A 21,674-nucleotide genomic window follows, 5' to 3' on the forward strand; every position below is an offset into this window, starting at 1 on the left:
GCTGGAAACTTAGACTTGTGGGAGGAGGGGGGCAAAGGGCATTTATTGAAACCTTAAAATCTGTACCGCCATAATATGCCAAAAAAAAAAAAAAAAGAAACAAGTGGAAATTCAAGGGAATCCCTTATTTGTTTTTAAAGCAAGATTTGAGAGGCTGCTACACCTATGAAAAGAGCAGAAAATACCACTTTCAAATGAAAGCATATTACAGAATTTAAAATACAACAGAAGCAACAAGAGCAGATAATCTTTTGATTTTGCAATTGTATCAGAAATGGTTGAGAATCCACTCAGAAACCATAAAAAAGATGAAAGAAATGATCAAGGTTAGTAAAATAGGAGGGGGCATAGACTTGAGGGAAACAATTTATTCGTAGCACTAACTCTGAACAGGAGACTAGAACAGAGGTCAGGCAATTAAAATAAATTTTTTTAAAGGAAAATTTCCTTGAACTAGAGATCTGACTTTAGATGGAAGGTCTCAGAAATGACAGAAAAAATACAATAAAACCCTTTAAATACATATGCATTATGGCATGGCTTTTTAAAATACAGAAATGATAAAGAAAAGTTCTTAAATGCATGCAGGCAGAAATCACAAATTATCTAAAATGGAAAAAGTCAGATGGCATCAAATATCTTCACAAAACTACATATCAGAAGACCATGGCACAATATTGTAATAATTTAGAAAGAAAATGATTGTGGTCTATTTTCCAGGTGCTAAAATATTCATTTTATTTCATCTTTTTATTCCCTGATGATTTTTTTTCAACTGATAATATCTTTATTCCAGAAGTAAATATCTTAAAAATTTCACACCACTGAATTAAAAAATGCAGTGGAGGTGACAATTTATATTCAATATGGAGAAACTTAAATTGCAGATAAGCAAGTTAAAAATTTTAGATGACCTGTAATTCCACATTAAAGACAAAAACATTGAGCATTAAACTTGCTGCATATTTTTCCAGACTTTCCTCCTGTAATCTATAGGTACGTGTGTACATACGCTTTACAAAACACACAAATGACGCTAACTGTATATACTACTTTGAAGCCTGTTTTATTTACTGATCAGAACATTATGAATATATTTACATGTGATTAATATTGCTTATACAATGCTATTTTAATAACTGCATAGTTTTTCTTTGTATGGATGATCCATCATTTATTTAATCAGTCCTCTATGATTTGGCATTTGTTTCTAACTTTACAACCTTATAAACCATGCTGACATCAATTCTTATATATTATTGTTTTTAAGACATTTTAAGAGTGCAGTTGCTTATTCAAATCAAGTATACATTAAAAAACTTGATAGATGTTGTAAAACTATCCTTCCGAAAACAGCACACATCTGCTCCACAATCTCGTTAATACTTAGCATTTTCATTAAGTTTAATGTGGACTAGTCAAATAAAGGGAAAATTATACCCATTATTGGAAAACACTTTTTCACATTCTTTTATGGGCTGTTAGTTTTGTTGGTCTTGCTTTACTCTTATTGATAAGTCAGAGTCTTCTATGTTAATTTGTCTCATATATTACATTTTCCCCCCAATTTGTCACTTGCAAAAGTTCCGCATGGAGTTTCCTGATAGACAGAATTTAATGAATACATCTATGTCTATATCTGTATCTATATCTACTTTTATATTCAAATAGCAATCTTTCATTCTGGCTTTTGCCTTCGGTGTTATGCTTTGAAAGCCTCTATTCCAACCCAACTTATTTAGAATTCATATTGGTTTGAAGTTGTGAGAAAGGAGTCCAGTTTTATGGTTAGCCCAGACTTTTTATAGTCTGTGGGATGTTAACAGGGTTAATCAAAAGAAGGATTCCTTGATTAAATAAGTTTGGGAAATACAAGTTTTAAGCAAAATCATTGGATTTCTTTACTGCAAAACTTACCAGAGTGGGCAATATTCATTGCAATATCATTTGATGTTGTACTAGGAGCAATCCAAATACACATCAATATCATATTGTGTAAGTATAATAAGTTAAGGTTTTTCTACACAAAGAATACTGTAAGAATTCTGTAAAGAATACTCTGCAGCTGTAAAGGAAACAGTGAGAATGCTTATAATATACTGATGGGAATGGATATCCAAGATAAATTGTTAACAGATAAAGCGAGAATAGGGTGTACTATATATTATATTTTGCATTAAGAAAGGAGACATTAAGAATACACACACACACACATACACACACACACACACACACACACACATATATATATACTTAATTGGATAGCATAAAGAAATTTTGGAAGGCTTACAGGAAACTAAGAATTGTGGTAATCTACTAAGGGGTAGGAGTAGTAGGGGCAAGGGTGAGTGAGAGATAGAGGGCAACTTTGTCTGGTTCCAGTTCTAAGCAAGAATACTTTCAATTTTTCCCCATTCAGTATGATGTTGGTGGTGGGTTTGTCATACATGTCTTTTATCATTTTTAGGTAAGTCCTGTCTATGCCTATTTTGTTAAGTGTTTTGTTATAAAAGGGTGCTGAATTTTGTCAAATGCTTTTTCTATATCAATTGAGAGGATCAAGTGGTTTTCATTTTTACTTATATTTATGTGACAAATTTATAGATTTGCATATGTTGAACCATCCGTGCATCTCTGAGATGAAGCCCACTTGGTCATGATGTATTATTTTTTTGATAAGGACCTGAATTTGATTTGCTAGGATTTTACTGAGAATTTTTTGCATCTATATTCATAAGGGATATTGGTCTATAGTTTCAACATAGTGCTGAAAGTCCTAGCCAGAACAATCACACAAGAGAAGGAAACCAACGGCAGCGAAATGAGGGCAGAAGAGGTCAAACTATTGCTCTTTGCTAACAATATTATCTTATATCTAGAAAACCCCAAAGATTTTTCCATGAGACTACTGGAATCAATAAATAAATTCAGCAAAGTCTTTGGTTATAAAATCAATGTACACAAATCAGTAGCATTCCTATAAACCAGCAACAGTCAAACTGAGAACCAAATCAAAGACTCAATATCCTTCACAACAGCAACAAAGAAAATAAAATACCTAGGAATATATTTAACTAAGGAGGTGAAATACCTCTACAGGGAGAACCACTAAACACTGAGGAAGGAAATAGCAGAAGATGTAAACAAGTAGAAAACAATACCATGCTCATGGGTCAGCAGAATCAACATTGTTAAAGTGTCTATACCAGCCAAAGTGATCTATAGATTCAATGCAATCTCTATTAAAATACAAACATCATCTTTCACAGATCTAGAGAACATAATTCTACACTTCATGTGGAACCAGAGGAGACCCCATATAGCAAAAGCAATCTTAAGCAAAAAGGACAAATTGGAAGGCATTAGTTTACCAGACTTCAAGCTATACTACATGGCTATAGTAACTAAAACATCAGGGTACAGGCACAAGAACAGAGACATGGACCAATGGAACAGAACTGAGAACCCAGATATAAAACCATTCTCATATATACATCTACTTTTTGACAAAGTAGACAAAAACATACACTGGGGAAAAGAATCCTTACTTAATAAATGGTACTGGGAAAATTGAATAGCCATGTGTAGAAGACTGACACAGGATCTGTACCTATCACCTCTCACAAAAATCAACTCATGGTGGATAGCAGACTTAAACCTAAGACATGAAACTATAAGAATTCTAAAAGAAAATGTTGGAAAAACTCTTATAGACGTTGGCCTAGGCAAACAATTTATAAAGAAGACCCCAAAGGCAATCACAGCAACAACAAAAATAAATAAATGGGACCTGATCATATTATAAAGCTTCTGCACAGCCAAGGAAACTATCACAAGAGCAAACAGACAACCTACAGAATAGGAAAAAATATTCTCATGCTACACATCCAATAAAGGGCTGATAACTAGAATCTATATAGAACTCAGAAAAATCAGCAAGAAAAAATTCAACAACCCCATTAAAAAGTGGGCAAAGGACATGAACACAAACTTTCAAAAGAAGACAGACTAATGACCAAGAAACATATTTAAAAATGCTCAACATCTCTAATCATCAGGGAAATGTAAATCAAAACTACAATGGGATATCAGTTAACTCCAGTGAGAATGGCTTTTCAAAAAGTCCCAAAACAATAAATGTTGGCATGGATGGAAAGATAGAAACACTCATACACTGCTGGTGGGTCTGCAAGCTAGTACAACCTCTGTGGAAAGTTTAATATGGAGACACCTCAAAGAGGTACAAATAGAACCACCATTTGATCCAGCAATCCCATTACTGGACATCTACCCAAAGGAAAAAAAGACATTTTATAAAAAAGACGTCTGCCATTGCATGTTTATAGCAGCACAATCATAATTGCAAAGATGTGGAAACAACCCAAGTGCCCATCATGATATACATGAGTGGATTAATAAAATGTGTATACATGGTATATGTATACCATGGAGTTCTACTCAGCCACAAAAAAGCAATGGTGATCTAGCACCTCTTATATTATCCTGAATAGAGCTGGAACCCATTCTACTAAGTGAAGTATCACAAGAATGGAAAAACAAGCACCACACGTACTCACCATCAAATTGGTATTAATTGATCAACACTTGCATGCACATATAATAGTAACATTCATCGGGTGTTGGGCAGGTGGGAGTGGGGAAGAGGGGATGGGTATATTCAAACCAAATGAGTGCAGTGAGCACCATCTGGGGAATGGACACACTTGAAGCTCCGACATGGCTGGGGCAAAGGGAATATATGTAACCTAAACATTTTTACCCTTGTAATATGCTGAAATAAAAAATAAAAAAAAAGGATGAGTGGGAGAAACCTTTTCTTAATTACCCTTTTACACTTACTGGTTTTTAAACCATGTGAATATAGTATCTATAAAAATAAATTAAAAAAATTTTAAAAAGGAATCCCTCTCAGAGGCTTCAATAAATTAATATAGATTGTGACTCTCCAAGTTGGTGGTGGTGGACAAGACAGTTCTCTACAAACTCATTTGAGTATAGAATCCTACAAAATTTTAGGTTTTCCAGATTTCCAAAGAAAGTAAGGAATAATCCTTACAGGTTTGACATGCTATCTTTAGCATATATTAAACATACAATATTATATTTTTGAGATTCTCTGTGTATGTGTGTGCGTGTGTGTGTGATTTCTAGTATGTTTCTTATCAACCAATTCTACCCCCAGTACTGAGTATTTTGATATCTGGAAGAGCAAGTCATTTTTAATCACTCTTTTTTATTATTTTGCTGATATCAAAATTAACTCTTCTTGTTCAATATTTTATTGTACTATTTTTATCTATTTATTGTTTTAAATGATTCACTCATCAATCACCTAACCATATTCTTGGAAATAATTTGAGAAGAACTGTGATCTTTAGGAGTTATATAAACATAGAAGGGGAACCATTTCCTATATACCCTTAAATACTTTCTGAGTTTTGAATTATGTGAAATATATTTCTAAAATATTCTCTTAAACCATTCAGTAAAGTCTAAAATAGCATGATATTTTTCATTTTCTTCATATAAATCTTTGCTATTTCTTAATTATTCTAAGTATTTTTATTTTGTTTCTGTTGGAAGTGAGATCCATTATTTATTTTATTTTGTCAAGGATTGCTGATACAAGCTACTTTTTTCTTTAACAGATAATACATTTTTAACGAATTACTTTTGGAATTTATTGAGACGAATATATGATGCTTCCCTTTGACCAATTAATTTGATGAAATATAATAACAGATTCCCCGATAATTTACTAACCTTATTTGCTGGGAAAAAAAGTCATGCTCGAAAACAAAGCATTGCTATTTCAGTATAATTTTGAAGTTTTCGGTGAATAATTTAATTGGATGTTTGCATCTATATTTGTAAATGGAATTGGACTGAAGGTTTGTTTTGGAGCTTTCTTTGTTAGCTTTTAACATTTAGGTTTTGCCAAATCTGTGTAATAAACGAGCAAGATCTCCATATTGTTCTGTGCTCTTGAAAAGCTTGTAGGGCATTTAAAAGAAATTTCCTGCACATATTTTGATCCCAGTACCTTTTATAAATGTAATTCATGAACATTGGTTTCACTTCCTCTTATCCACAAGCTCTATCAATTTGATCATTTATGATTTTATAGGAAATCATCCATTTTATCTTATTATCATTTATGCTCTCTGGCCTGTTTGTGCTTTCTCTTTCTAAATCTGAGGATAGCTTCCACCAGTAGTGGACAGTAGCAGCCTAAAGGAATTCCAAATTTGAGGGTCCCATCTTTCTCAAGGCTTCAAGGCCCACGTTTGCACCTCCTCATTAGGGGCTGTTGGTACATATATTGTCTCGTCCGTAACAGCTCTCGGTGGCTGCCTCCTGTCTGGCTCTATCTGGCAATATGTGCCAGAAACGTAGTGAAATTTCTGGCATTTGTATGGCAGCTTTCCTAGTTAAGGGCTTGTTTTTATGCTACCATCTTCCCCTGCAGTGTCAATGCATGCTTCAGTCTTGGTTTAACTGCTTTTCATCAACCGCGGTAATAATACTAGGGGCCCTGGGCTATATTTATAAATGTAGTGGGTGTCAAGGGAGGAAATTAATCACAACAACTAACATAAACAATCAATCCTGGAAACACAAATATGCTGACACTCCTCTGGCCAAGGCTTGGAGCAGGTTGGCAAAGGATCCACATTTTTTTTTTCTTTTTAATTTGTGAAATAATCAAGAAGGTAGAAAATTTGAGAAGTAATGCTGGAGGTATAATTTTTAATATTCCCCTTTCCCTCTTAACTCCCTACCAATGAGCAGATTTTCATTATTAATGAAAGTAAAGGGTATGTATAAATATACATTTTCAGCTGATTTCTAATAATGGATCATATGTACAAAAGATGAAATACTGTAAATAGGACAATGGCATATTTTTAGTCTTCTGTTATAATTGGTACTTATAGAGAATTGTATTAGAGTCACCATATCCACATTAATGTAGTTTCCACAAAATATCCAGGTAATTAGAGTCATGAATGATATTGTTGTCTAACATAGTCTTCTCTTCCAGTATTATTGGTAATATTTGTAATAATATTTGTAATTTATTTGTAATAATATTTGTAATAATTCAGAATAGGCGTATTTTACTTCTCACTGAAATTCTACCACAAAGTTATGTATAAAGAAGTTTAATTAACAGAAAATGACATATGACCAATATTAATAAATGATTCAGGGAGGCTGAAATTCCGCAGGCTGTGTAAATCTCATTCTTTTGGATCTCTTTCTCATTTTTCATCCTTATTACAGATCTTTTCTTGACCTTGTTGGCATATTCTCTGATGAAGAAATGTCGGCTTGTTTGTCTTCTTTTGTCCTTAGGGGTGTGGCCCAGTACCTTTTGGGACCACTGCCTCCTTACAGCTCAGATAGCACCTGCAAGAGTGGGCTTAGCTCTTACTAATTTTGAAAGCTCCTGCACATTCCTAATAGTTTTAATAGAAGAGGGGAAGGGGGCAATGCATTTTGAAAAGCTCAATTTTTCTTCTTTATGCTTTAATCTTCCTTTCTCTGTGCTTTCTTTTCCACCAGGAAGAGTCACCTTTGGTCATACATGGAACCTTTCTTCATCACCTGTCAATCAATTCCACCTTTATAGGACTTCCTGGGTAGTGTCACAGTTTCTTTCCTTAGAGCAGCTACACTAAGCTGCCAGGTTGCTAATTATTGCAGAACTTCATTACAAATTATGATAATATTGTATTAATCATAAGCCCAAATTTCTGTTTTCATGAATGTTCTAAAGTGATTGTAAGGAGAAACAGGGAATGAAAGATAAAACAGAACCAGTCCTTCCAGGGAACTAGGAATATAGCTAGAAGCAGCTCACTTTGAAGTTTGGTGTTTTATCTTACTAGCCACTTCAGAGAAATGAATGGAGTAATCAATCTTCAAAGGTGGGGATTTGTTAATATATATGTGTGTGTGTGTATGTGTGTGTGTTCACTTCACATTAGAGAAACATTTTTAATGACAGGAAATCGTTTATGGTAAGGTAAATGAAGTAAGCAGATTCCAAAATATATGCAAAAATGGCTATTCAATTATGAAAAGATATTCAACTCCACTCCTAATAAGAGAAATGGAAATTTTAACTATGAGATATCATTTTTTTTCTTCCTCAGGTCGGTAAGAATCGAAAAGCTTGACAATATACTTTGTTGGTAAGGCTGTGGAGAAACAGGGACTTTCACACATTGCAGGTGAGAATGTAAATTAGTATAATCCCATATGGAGGGAAAAATTAAAATGGGATATTCCATTTTTGAGATTTTATGCTACAAATATCCTAGCATGATTTATGTACAAGGTTATTCATGGCAGCACTCTGTAATAGCAAAAGGCTGAAGACAATCTAAAGTCCACCAATATGTGACAAGTTAGATAATATTGTACATTTAAAAACTGGAATACTGAAAAAAGAATAGAGAAGATCTTTATAAACTGTAATGGAAAGATCTCTAAGACATATTGTTTAAAAAAACAGGGTGCAGAATGGTGTGCATAAGAAGCTATGTTTTCTGTTACAAAGAAGGAAATAATCTTGTTGACTTGTACGCATATGAGACACTTCAGAGGAAACTAAGAACAGCATTTACCTGGAGATGGTATCAAAGACTGGAAGGATAGTCATCAAAGTGTTAGTAAATGGAATATAAGTTGTGAAAGAAGTCATAGCAGTTTTCAATGAAATATTTTTCTCTGTAATATATTCATATTTTTAAATGCAAAATAATGTTTTAAATGACTTTCAGGAAGATGAACCAAGTGCATCTGTAGCTTTTTGTAGTTTAGAGGTACATGCCTATCAACATAGCAGAAGCAAGGGGTGAGGGCCCTGGCTGTATAGGCCTTGTTCTCTGGTTAAACATTCCTTGCAGCCCTTTAGGGACAAGCATTTGGCTCAGACTCCCTTAGACCTGTTGGGAAAATTCCAGGTGGCCTGAAGCATACGAGTTAGCAAAAAAAATGCAAGTGGTCAAGAATCATCAAAATAGGGTGGGGACCATGCAGTTTGCTTATTTAGCAGTAGGTAGCTATGAATAATGTCATCCTGGGCAAAGCCCCACATCCCAGAGGATAATTTCTTCTGGAAGAATTTTTGGGATTATTCCAATGAAAGCAGTTTCTTGAGAGCTTGTAGAAACAAAAACCTTTTCATAGTGCTTAACGTTAAAAAACATGAAACACATTCCAGAAAAACATACATAAATCAAATTATCTGAGTTTATTATGAGTAATTTTTAAGTACTCATGCTATAACCACTGACCTCAAGAAATGCACCAATGCCATCTCCTCAGAATCACTCTTAAGTGTCCCTTCTTGATCACATCACTTTCCTTCCTGTGAGAGATAACATGAAAGTGACAACCTCACTTCCATGGTGACTGCTTCTTGGCTTGCATTTATAGTTTTACCACCTACTTATGTATTCCTGAAAATGTAATTTCATTTTGCTTGTTCTAGAACTTTGTTTTTAAGAGCCATCCATGTTGCATGGAGCTACATTTTATTTATTTTATTAGCTGTATAGTATTCCATCACATGCTTGTACCAAAATTTTTTATCCATTTTATTGATGGTGGATGTTTGAAATATCTCCATTTTGGGGCATTAAAAGTAACATTGATTTGAGCATTATGTTTTATATATTTAGGTGTATATGTGCATGAGTATTTTTAGGGTAATTACCTCCAAGTGATTATTTCTGAATTATAGGGTATGCATAGCTTCTTCTTTTCTAGACACTAGAAAAGTATTTTCTAATGTGATCAGCAATTTACACTTCTTTTAACAGTTGACAAAGGTTCTTATTTTTCCATTTCTTTACCCAAAGTTCAAAATACTTAGTATTATTGGACTTGCTTAACATTGGCTCATCTGACGGGTATGTAGTAAAATCTCATTATAGTTTTAATTTGCATTTCGCTAGTGACAAATGAAGTTGTGTGCCTCCTCGTATATTTATTGGCCATTTGGATTTCTTTTGTGAGGCCCATGTTCAAAACTTTTGCCCATTCTTTTACTGGAATGCCTATCTTTAATAGTGCTTAATTTAACTCATTAATGGTCTGAATGGTGAATGATCAGGGTTGGAGGTTCACCATGCAACCTGAAGGCATATGCCACAATCTCAGATTTTTCATGAAATGTTTTATGTAATTAGTTGGCACTAATTATCCATCAGACAAATTGGGCCTAAGCATCTGTCCATCACACTGTCTGCCGCCAGTGGACCGGGATCAATGAATGATGCTGACATCGGTAGTGACATTCTCCAGAGCCTCACCACGTGCAGGACACTAGCCTGAGCACTTCAATGGGGTTATTTTACTCACTTCTCTCAATGCCTCTATGTGGGATGTACAGATGCTCCCAAACTTATGATGGGGCAACATCCCAATAAGCCCATCGTAAATTGAAAATATCTTAAGCCGAAAATGCATTTAATATTTCGAACCTACCTTAAATGTGCTCAGAACACTTACATTAGCCCACAGTTGGTCAAACTTATCTAAAAGACACCCTGTTTGCAATAAAGTGTTGAATATTCCATGTAATTTATTGAATATTGTACTGAAAGTGAAAAATAGAATGCTTGTATAAGTATTCGAAGTACCGTTTCTACTGAATGCGTATCGCTTTCGCACAATCCTAAAGTCGAAAAATCCTAAGTGGAACCATCCTAAATCAGGGACCATGTATTAGGCTTAGAGCCTTCAATTACTTGACCATTATGACTCAACTACAGAGTGATGGGCTGGGCGTTGGTCCCTTAACTAACTCCAGAGCACATGCTCTTAACTTAATGATTATACTGCCTGAAGACAAAGGTTCCATCTGGTTTCAAACTTGAGATTATCATGTACTGCGGAAATGGCAATCATTAGTTCTAAAAAAAGAGAATATAATTAAGTACTTAGTTTAGACATGATAAAATTTAAGGGCCCTAAAAATATATCATAATGCATTATGAATGATACTGACGAAAAGAAAACAAGTTTGAATAAAAGCTTTGCTATGCACTTGACTTATGTTTCCATCACAGTCAATATGTGAATGACAAACATAGACTCTTTAGATTTAGTATTGTGTCAATAAACGTGTTAAACATTTTGAATAGACAAAATCAGATACTCTTAAGCCAGACTCACTTTTTAAGGTTAAAATGATGAAATAAGCCATGATGGCAAACCTAATCGTGCCTCCAGTAGCAGCTACCCTAAACGCCCAGAGCAAGGAAACAAGAAAATCCCATACATTGTGTTGAGTCTAAAAGAAAGGGATCTTTTAGTTATTAATAAGAATAAAACACCAAAATGTTACAAAAGTAAGACTCTAAACATTACAGTGTCTTGGACAAAGACCCTAGATACCTGTAGGAAAATCAATCTTCATTTCCAAGTTAGACTTTAAATTTGTTGTAAGATAAAAACAACAACAACAACAACAACAAAAAAAACCTGTGAATATATATATTTTTTGAGACAGGGTCTCACTCTGTTGCCCAGGCTAGAGTGCTGTGGCATCAGCCTAGCTCACAGCAACCTCAAACTCCAGGGCTCAAGCAATCCTCCTGCCTCAGCCTCCCAGGTAGCTGGGACTACAGGCATGCTTGGCCACCATACCTGGCTAATTTTTTCTATTTTTAGTTGCTTGGCTAATTTCTTTCTATTTATAGTAGAGACGGACGGGGTCAGGGTCTTGCTCTTGCTTAGGCTGGTCTCAAACTCCTGAGCTCAAGCAGTCCTCCCACCTCGGCCTCCCAGAGTGAATATTTTGAAACAAAATTCGTAGAAAGCTGATGAGACTTTAAAAAGATCTGGAGAACTAAGAACTGAGCTACAACCCATGCAGTCAGAGGTAGTTTCTGAAACAGTTTATGTAACAGAGCTTTAATTCAGAAGTAGCTTTTTTCCCTCCCCTTTTGAGGAAAGCTTCTGGCTTGAACATGTGCATGGGTCCTGTACAGCTTGTAAAGCTGTGTTCTTTCTCCCGCTGAGACCTTGCTCAGGCTTGTAGTTTCATTTGAAAGAATAATTTTCAATGTCTCCTTCTAGGCTGAACATTAATCCCCCCACTGGTTGATCGATTAAATCCCACTGTCTGTGTCTGGAAGGCAATGTCTGAGCTTTATGTATTGCTTTCTGGCAAGCTGCATTTCCATGCTCTATGGAACAGATGCAGCAGTATAACTCTGTGCAACAGGCTTTCAAAACCCCAAATCTTGGCGGAACGACAGGTAGAGTGTCTCATTTTAACATTTAATAAGTTTAAAGGCCTCATAATTATACTGCTATCTGATGAGTTTGGTTCATACCTTTGTGTGGCACTTAGTAGCTCACAAAGTGAAAAAACATTATCTCTTTTGATCCTCACTATGATCGTTTATAGGAAACAGTGCTTTATTATCTTTCATTTCAATAACGAGGGGAAGCTGTGATCCTTGCTCAGGGTCCCATGGTTAGTAACTGGCAATCTTGTGATTAAAATCCAGATCTTCTGGTTCTAACATCAGTGTTCTTTTATGAGTCACATAAAAAACCCAAGATTGGAGAGCTATAGAGGGCTTTCAAAAGGATGCATGTTATCCTGTGCTCTGAGTCCAGAAAATTAATGGTAATACAAATATCACATCACTGCTCACTTGAGCAAAACAACACAAAGAATGAGCCATTTCAATGTTGCCTCCAGGGTAAGGGGAAAATTGCCAGGGTACTTTGAAAAACCCTAAATGTGATCAGCCAGGCCCTGGAAGATAAGACTGCCCTGCAAGGGATTTGCAACTCATAAGCACTCAATGCATTGGCCTTGAATTCCCATGAGTTTTACAGGCATATGTCTTATTTCTCTAACTATAAAATCCTGGAAGTAGGTGTTTTGGTTTCTGTCTTCCCCAGAGGCAGATCCTGAGATCTTTATCTCAAGATCTTCAAGTGCAAAGACCTTATTTGGGTACTTACTTACTTGAAGATGTGAAGATGTCAAGATCTTCAAGTGCAAGTACCTTATTTGGGAGAAGAGAGAAACACCAGTAGGGAGGGAGGCAGTGGGACAGGAAAGGAACCGGAACAGTGGCCAATAAAGAATGCATTATCTAGCCAGCTATCACTGGGGGTGACTGAGCTTAATCCCATGAGAAAACCTTGGACGCAGTGTACGACATGAACCTCAGAGACATCCCTCCTGAGGGTTGAGGGGGTGAGTGTTCGTACGCCAACTCCCATCAGTCATTGTTGAGAGCTGCTGGGGGTGGGAGGTAATCCCCCCACCTTCTGGCTTGCTGTGCAGGAGGGCAGAGAAGCATTCTGTAGCTTAGGAATAAATTCCCAGGCAAAGAAATGCAGACACTGGCAGGGGAATGTCTCTGGTAAAGGGCCCGAGGGATGTGGCAAGGCACTCAAAGGGTCTGCTATATAACAGGATCTCGATCTTACAAGTAAAAATTCTCTAGTATATAGTATAGTCCCCTGATAATTATAGATTTACCAGTCTGATATCAGGGTGGATGTGAGAAATGCTTACACTTATGCATTAAATCCTAGCTAAAACAAGAATATGGAAAGAAAGAACGAACAGGAAGGGGCAGGGAAGGCACCCTGCAGCACAGTAGCTTCAGAGCAGAGCGGGGAGTCATCTGTACTCACACTTTCTCGTAAATCTTGTTGGGATGCTCCGGCCATTCGATCATGCACACGACCCTGCTGGGCATGGTCTCTGTGGTTGAGTAGTAGCCCTGGGGGAAGGCCAGCAGGAGAGCCAGGACCCAGATGACACAGATGACCACTTTTGTGGCTGTGGCTGACAGCCGGGGCTGGAGGGGATGGATGATGGCCATGTACCTGGAACAGAGATGAAAGGACAAAGTTCTCCTTTGGTCACTAAAATCTACATCAGTGATTATGTGTTTTTCCTATCAGTGAAAAAATTTTTGGAAATCCTTTGATTCCTGGAAATCCTTGATGACAACTATTTTCCAATTATTTTTCTATATTCTAACCTTAAGCTTTATGGCTTATGATGTACAATTCTAAAATTCATAGGAAAAGTTAGCTAGATTTTTTGCAATTTCAGAACCCATAGAGCAACATTCAAGGAGAGACATTTTCATCACTGAAATGCACACGCTGGGGACATGATGGCCAAACACAGGTCAGGAGCACATGGCCAAATTAGAAAAATAAGGATGATGTTGTAAATTTATTCAATATAAAGATTACCTTTTATCCTTTTGGGATTGAGGAATAAGGGGAATAGAAACAGTAGTTTTTCAAGTCCTTATGTGGCAATAAAATGTTAGCAATTCTACATCCGTCCATACAATTTGAGAGGAAGTGAATGTGTGTGTGTGTGTGTGAGAAAGCAGTGGCCTGAAGCCAGCTCCTGGAGAAATCTTTGTTTTTTTGTTTTTTTTTTTGAGACAGAGTCTCACTCCATTGCCCTGGCTAGAGTGCTGTGGTGTTAGCCTAGCTCACAGCAACCTCAAACTCCTGAGGTCAAGCAATCCTCCTGCCTCAGCCTCCCAAGTATCTGGGACTACAGGCATGTCCACCATGCCCAGCTAATTTTTTCTATATATATTTGTAGTTGTCTAGCTAATTTCTTTCTATTTTTAGTAGAGATGAGGTCTCGTTCTTGCTCAGGCTGGTCTCAAACTCCTGACCTCTAGCGATCCTTCTGCCTTGACCTCCCAGAATGCTAGGATTACAGGTGTGAACCACCTCGCCCGGTTGTCCTGGAGAAATCTTTATCAAGTCTTTGAGCATCTAGGAGTCAGTGTGTGGCTAACTACACATGCTTCATGAGGAGAAAGACAGTCTCCAGCTGCTTAGACAGACACATTAGAACACATAAAAGGCCAGGGTAGATGACAGCTCATTGCAGGAAGGCAAAAGCACAGAGAATGACAACTTCGAGCCTGGAGCCATTCCTCCTCCACTCCCACCTGGGATCTGGCACTAAATGGTGTCATCTGAATGAGTGTGTCCACATGTTTGAATTTGTGCACTGCCTCTGAGATGTCACAGTGATCTAAAGGATAATAAATATTCCAATCAGCATTTCATATCTGTTATAAGCACATCAATTCTGCCTCTTTCATTTTAAAAGGCATTTCCCTATGGATATTTTCTTGCAGAATTGATAGATCTATCCCTTAAAATATGCATCTTTTCCAGAGTAGGAGTGATGTCTTATACAGCTTTTGGGGTTTAAATATTATCTAACAAAACCACAGAACCACGCATTCGATTCTCTGACATGAAAATATTTCTGGCTTCTGTGGCACAGAATGGTCAGTGGAGACTTCAGAAACGTGCAGACGAATGCAGCACAGCTGTCAGCTGTCTCTACGTAATTCCACATCATTCATGTACTGTATTCTTTGGACTCCCAGGATGTCTGGGCCAGAACTGGGGCCAGGGTCACAAGTAAAGCAATTTTATTCAGTACACACTCAGCAAATTCCCACTCGGCACAGCATTTCCTTCTGTGCTATGAGCTTCTGATTTCTCCCGGGAGAAGAGGTGCATCAGTAAGCAGCCACAAAACACGACAGTAGGGTAAGTGACCTCACGCAGTAATCTGATCAACGCCTTAGAGCCTCAGGGAAGCTGCAGAGGTAACTAAGTCTTGGGATGGCAGACAGTCTATTGGAGGGGCTTAAAGAGGGTGTATTGGGCTGGATGTGGGGAGAGCCTGCTGAGCATCTTGCTCCAACGGCAGGAAGCATTCGGAGTCTTCTCCCTTACCTGTGTTAGGATTAGGCTCTGTTTTCACAAAGGCCTCCCTGGTTGTCCCTTTATCATCCTGCACTTTAGAATCTCTTTCTCTGCATTTTTATGCTGGGTCCCTGGACTTTCCTCCTCTGGTCTGTAAGAGCAAGGCCGCTGTAAGTGTTCAGTGTACAGAGTCTGGCTGTTACAAGGATGCTTCATGTCAGCCTTTAGTCATAGTGGCTCCCAGTAAGAAAACCCTCAGAAACTTTTCCTTCTGCCTCCTTTGTTAAGTGGCTAGGTGGTCGTAAAGTCAGGAGAGAGTGGAATTAGGAAGAAGCTTAGAAAATATATTATAGTGGGGGTGAGTAGTATAAATCTTTGGGCAAGATTCCCTGGTTGAGTTGGTGGCTATAAAGCCCATCACACAAATGCTGTGTCAAAAGGGCAAAACCAACTTTCAAATGTGGCAAATCGTCCATCCTTAGGAAATTGAGCAAAAACCCCACAAAAACAAAAAAAAACCCCAAAACACCAAAATGTTGCAAATTAAGTCTTGTCTGTCCTCATTAGATTTACCCAAAGGGCCACATCTACAGCCAAGGGAGGCCCAGGACACCATAGGCCAGATGACCTTACCTCTCTGGAGCTGTCTCCTGCAAAGAACCCGAGAAGTCTTGATGTCCCTCCCGGACCTGTGTCTTTTTTGCTGCCTGACAGTGATAGAGACTTAGTTTCCTCTCCGGTCGTGGGGTGGGGGTGGGTGGAGGGAAATCCAGAGTCAGAGTGGCTGGAGCAGGGCCTGTGCAACCATTATCTTTACCTTCTTTCCAACTCGGTGGAGGGCTGGGCCTGAATAGTCATGGCCGGAATCTCTTTGAGTGTTTGCATTAAAATTGTAGGATGGCTTATTGGATTATTTCCCAAAGGCAAAATTGTTTTTTTCCCGACAAAGCTGGACATGCAGCCATGAAGATGCCTTATCTCACCTCCAGCAACCTCCAGCACTGCACAGGCGCCAACCTCACAGGCGGCCGTGCGTCCTCAGGCTTCGCGGGAGCCTGAGGACAATGCACAGGGGAGAATGTGGTAATTGCTTTGCCTTCTTTTAGTATTATCTCAAATGCAAGATTTTAATTTGTTTCAAACTCAGGATAAATACCCAATCTTAAATAAATGGACTCTAACACCAATCCCCACACCCAAATTGGTGATACACCATTCAGAATCTAGTGTGACTGGGTTTATAGGGCATTGCACCAGCATATTGGCACTGTAGCTGCAAATGGGTGCCAGAAAGCCGTATTTTATCTTTATTGCAAAAATTGCAATTTGGGAATCTGTTTTCAGTTAACTCTCTGCTGTTCCTTGAGTGTAGGAGCCATTTTAGTGACAGATGAAAGTATTACCTACCTACAACCAAAGAGAATAAAAAAGACTGGCTTTAAAAAATGTATATATTTTCATTTGTTCAAAACAAAGGTATTTATCTTCTTTGCTCTCTCCTTCCCTGCCTGCCCCTTTTCCTTCCCTTCTTTCTTTCCTCCCTCCTTCCCTTTCTTCTTTCTTGCAATCCTTACTTCTGGGGCTTGTTTAACACGCTTCTTTCTTATTTACCCAAAAGCTAGTACCATTCAGATAACTCGTACAGAAGGATGAATATTTTCTTTCCTGCTCCCAATTCCTAGCTTGGATCCCATTAGCATACCTTTATATATTTATTTGGAAGCACCCCGAACAATTCTTGCTTATTTAGTTATAAGATGTCACTGAGCAAATGCTGCAAGCCCTAGGAAAATACATTCAATAAATATTTATTGACTGCTCTGTGCTCACAGGACTCCAAGGCAGTCAATGAAACAAACGTCTTTCCGGTTTATGCATTAATCATCAGGCTGCCAGGGACGGGGCTCCGGGGGCTGTGTGGGATGTGGATTATGTTCTCCACTTCAGGGTGTTCCCGCCCCACACAGGGCCATCGGCTCTGATTTGAATTGTATGTGCCCTCCCAGCTGCAAAACCTGAGCTATAGTCTTCCTCTTGCATGATTATGCTTTATAGAAAGAACTCTCTGCTGCATATTCTTTTTTAGGTAGAGTAAAAGCATCTTATTGTGCAAAAGAATTCTCATCTCCCGACTAGCAGCAGTATCTTCATAACTTCCTCTTATACCATCCCAGAATCACTGGACGGAGGGAATGACTTTCCTCCCCCAGGAGATGTGGCCTATCAGGCCCTTCCACAGCCTTTCCCCTCCAATTCCAGTCCCTGCCTTCCCTTATCCCTACTCCCTCCTGGGATGTTACCAGTTTCCTTTAAAGAACCACATCTTCCTGAGTTCAAACCACCAGGGGCGGTGTCAGCTGAGAAGGTGGCTGCTAATGTCTAGTTTGAGGGTTGGCAAACCTTTTCTGTAAAAACCAGATTTTAAGTATTGTAAGCTTTGTGGCCCCCATAGTTTCTGTTGTGACTACCCAACCCTGCCTTCATAGTATGAAAACAGCCCTAGACAGTAAGGAAACTATTGGGCATGACTGTATGCCAATAAAACTTAATTTACAAAAATAGGAGGTGGGCTGGATTTGGCACCTGGGTTATAGTTTTCTGTCCCATGCTCTAGTGTATGGGAAGGAATTAGAGTGCAGAGCAGGAGGAATTAGAACCATAGGAGGGCATGGTGTCGTCTTCAGAAACACTCTTTACCTCCGACAGACTGAAGTTCGTTGGGTAGATAAATCTTACAGCCCACAAGCAGTCAGCAAGGCAGTCCCTGACAGCTGCCAGCATGACCCAGAATCTGGTCTCTCCTGTCTCTCAGGTGAGCACAGTGGTCAATCAGTCCAAGGTGTTTTTCCTCCTTGATCCTTCCTGCTTCTTTTCACAGCTTGGCCCAGTCACTATGTCCTTGCAGCTGGGTTAGGTGCCCTACCTTTACCACTGGGAAGATCTCTCACTTTGTGGTGATCACATTTCACTTTATTTTTCTGTTGCACATGTATCTCTTCTCTCTTTATCCTCTACAGGTCCTTGGCCTGCCTCCGGGCCTAGGGTGCAGTAAATACTCAATAAAAGTTTAGTTGAATAAATGAGCATGCAAATTTCTTGGCACATAGCAGGGGTTCCATAAATGTTGAATGAAAATTAATGCAGCAGGAGAAAGACATCCACATTATAATTTATTCCTCCCAGTCTGAATGCATGTGAGACTGTCATGTGAGACCGAAGTGTTTTTTGTTATACAGATATCCAGGATCGTCCTACAGGAGTGACCTCACTGGAGCTGGGTCTTCAGAATTTCCTGTCTCTCAACATCAAGCCCTTAAATAAATTCTCGGTAAGTATTTGTTGACTAACTTCTGCATTGACCATATGTGGAGAACTGCACAGAATTCAGGCTTTGCATACAGGATCACCATCTGGCTCTTCCTCTGAACAAGTTGCTCCATCCATTCTCCTTCCATCCTCCCTCCATCTCAGGGAGCATATAGTCTTTCCACCTAAGGTCACTAACATTTCATCAGTTGGGATTTTCTCCAATGACATTTCTTCTATCATCAAAATCCAGGGGCTCCATTTAACCAGATTGCTTGTCCAGAAACCTTATCTATTCAACTAAGCTCAAGCTCACAGAGCTAACAAAGAGGCCTTTGGGCAGCATGCAGAGACGACACAAAGTTCACACAACTCTAACTCATTTCTATTAGTGGGAGAGCCCCTTGCATCCTCACTGCTGTGTTGCACACAATTCTAGAAAGCACGAGGTTTCCATCTCTAAGTTTGGTGCGGATCCACACCACAGCCAGTGGACTCACTTCAAAACGTGCCAGCTGACAGTAAGGGCACTGCCAGCAGAACCCTGAGAAATAGACACAAAGACAGATGGAACAAAAATGCCTATGACGATTTAGCATGAAGCAAAGGAAGTGACACAGTTGACTGTTACCCGAGCTGTCCTGCCCACCCCATGTGATCAAAGAAGGACCGATAAGGTTAGAAGAAGATTTAGATATGGAGTCCCCAGATTGTTGGGGAACAAAGTGCCGGCTGTAGGAGCCAGTGAGAGGGGGTGATCCCAGACCCTGCAAGTCCACTGTGCTTCCTTAAATTCTGCATACGATTTGTAAAAATTTTATCCATCCTTTAAATGTGGGTCAAACACTATCTCCTTTGGGAAAACTTTTTTGATTGTTTAAAAGTCCCATGGAGATAATCATACTCACATTCTGTTGAATACCCTCCCATATTCCTGTTGCCTGTGCTGTCTTATACAACCCTCATATTCCCGCTTATAGCAGAGTAATTTGTGATCTTATTCCATCCTAGCACTGGAGGACAAGCTTCCTGAGTGCAGGGGTTGTGCTCACTTATCTCTTTATCTTCCAGGAAACTTAACAAAGAACCTTACATAACTGCTAACAGTTTGCCTGGATGTGCCAGTTGACTTTGGCTCAAAGAACTCCATCTTCATTCAGCAGCTGCAAGCTGGTGGCTCTACTCAGAAATTCTAGATGGGGCGGATATGAGTATTCTTTCCACAATGAACTCCTGAGAGCTATTTTGGGAAGTAGGCTCATGCCTGTAATTGCAGCACTCTGGGAGGCCGAGGTAGGAGGACTGTTTGAGGTCAGGAGTTCGAGACCAGCCTGAGCAAGGGCAAGACCCCGTCTCTACTAAAAATAGGAAAACATTAGCCAGGCATGGTGATGCATGCCTGTGGTCCCAGCTACTCGGGAGGCTGAGGCAGGAGGATTGCTTGAGCCCAGGAGTTTGAAATTGCTGTGAACTAGGCTGATGCCATGGCACTTTAGCCCAGGCAACAGAGCAAGACTCTGTCTCAGAACAAAAACAAAAACAAAACCAACAACAAAAAACAAAAGACACATTCCTTATAGCTATTTGAAAATATACAATAAATTATTTTTGAGAGGATTTTGAATGTTCCCAACCCAAAGAAATGATAAATGTTTGAGGTGACAGATATGCTATTTACACTGATTGGATCATTACACATTGGATACATGTATCAAAAATCACTGGTACCCCATAAATATGCACAATTAATGTGTCAATTAAAAATAATAAAATAACACAAAACATTGTGGGAAATATTTAAAAGAAAGATGCATTTCTTATGGAGCCAACACATCCATTTCATTGGGCCTGGCAGGCTATATAAAAACTGCTGCAGTCACATGAAAGTATATTTAGAGTTTCCCTGATTTTCTGAAATTCCCCCCTTCCCAGTGATAGGCATGTCTTCTGAATGACCAAAAACATGTTTTTTGCTTGACTTGTCTCAGCAGCAGCCAACTTAAAGCAGTGGCACATGGAACACAAGGGTGGGCTAGGAGGGGGTTTCAGAGAATGGCATGTTCCTGCCTCCTCCTCACTCAAGGCAGCCTCTCTTCTCCCACAGATCTCCTTTATCCGACCCATAAAGGCAGGATCTGTGGGCCAGAGTTAGGGTGACACGAGTAAGGTACTCACAGTCAGGGTTGTCCAAGTACAGAATTAGGTCCTGCCTTTATTTAAAAGCTTGATATTATGCTCATCATAGATATTTTTGCATTAATTATGATATTTTAAAAGACTGAAGTAAATTATTATTTATCTTGATCACTGATTTTTTTTGTGCCCCCTTAACTTTTGCACGCAAAGCTAGTGCACATTTGTTTCACCCTAATCCCAGCCCTGACAATATCTCCCACTCAAGTGCACCAGGCAGGACAATCACCGATCAGAGGAAACGTACTCCGATCCAGGTAGCAGTGGGACTATTATTCAATGCTGCCGCCCCTGCCAGGCACCTGAGGTACCAGTAGGTTGTGCTGTGTCCTGTACCTGCAGGCCTGAAATGTCCCAGGCCACCAGACCACAGGGTGGCAGGGTCAGTGGGAAGC

General features: G+C 38.8%; 1 protein-coding gene across 1 annotated transcript in view; it reads right to left on the reverse strand.

The window, feature by feature from the left end:
- The window catches only part of TACR1 (tachykinin receptor 1), a 145,514-nt gene that overhangs the window by 60,076 nt on the left and 63,764 nt on the right, over window positions 1-21,674 (reverse strand). Inside the window, exon 2 of the mRNA XM_012757345.2 lies at window positions 13,708-13,902. Coding sequence (XP_012612799.2) covers window positions 13,708-13,902 — 195 coding nt within the window. The remainder of the gene's footprint in view (window positions 1-13,707; window positions 13,903-21,674) is intronic.

The sequence above is a fragment of the Microcebus murinus genome, chromosome 3 (assembly GCF_040939455.1).
Source record: "Microcebus murinus isolate Inina chromosome 3, M.murinus_Inina_mat1.0, whole genome shotgun sequence".
Taxonomy (NCBI): Eukaryota; Metazoa; Chordata; class Mammalia; order Primates; family Cheirogaleidae; genus Microcebus; species Microcebus murinus.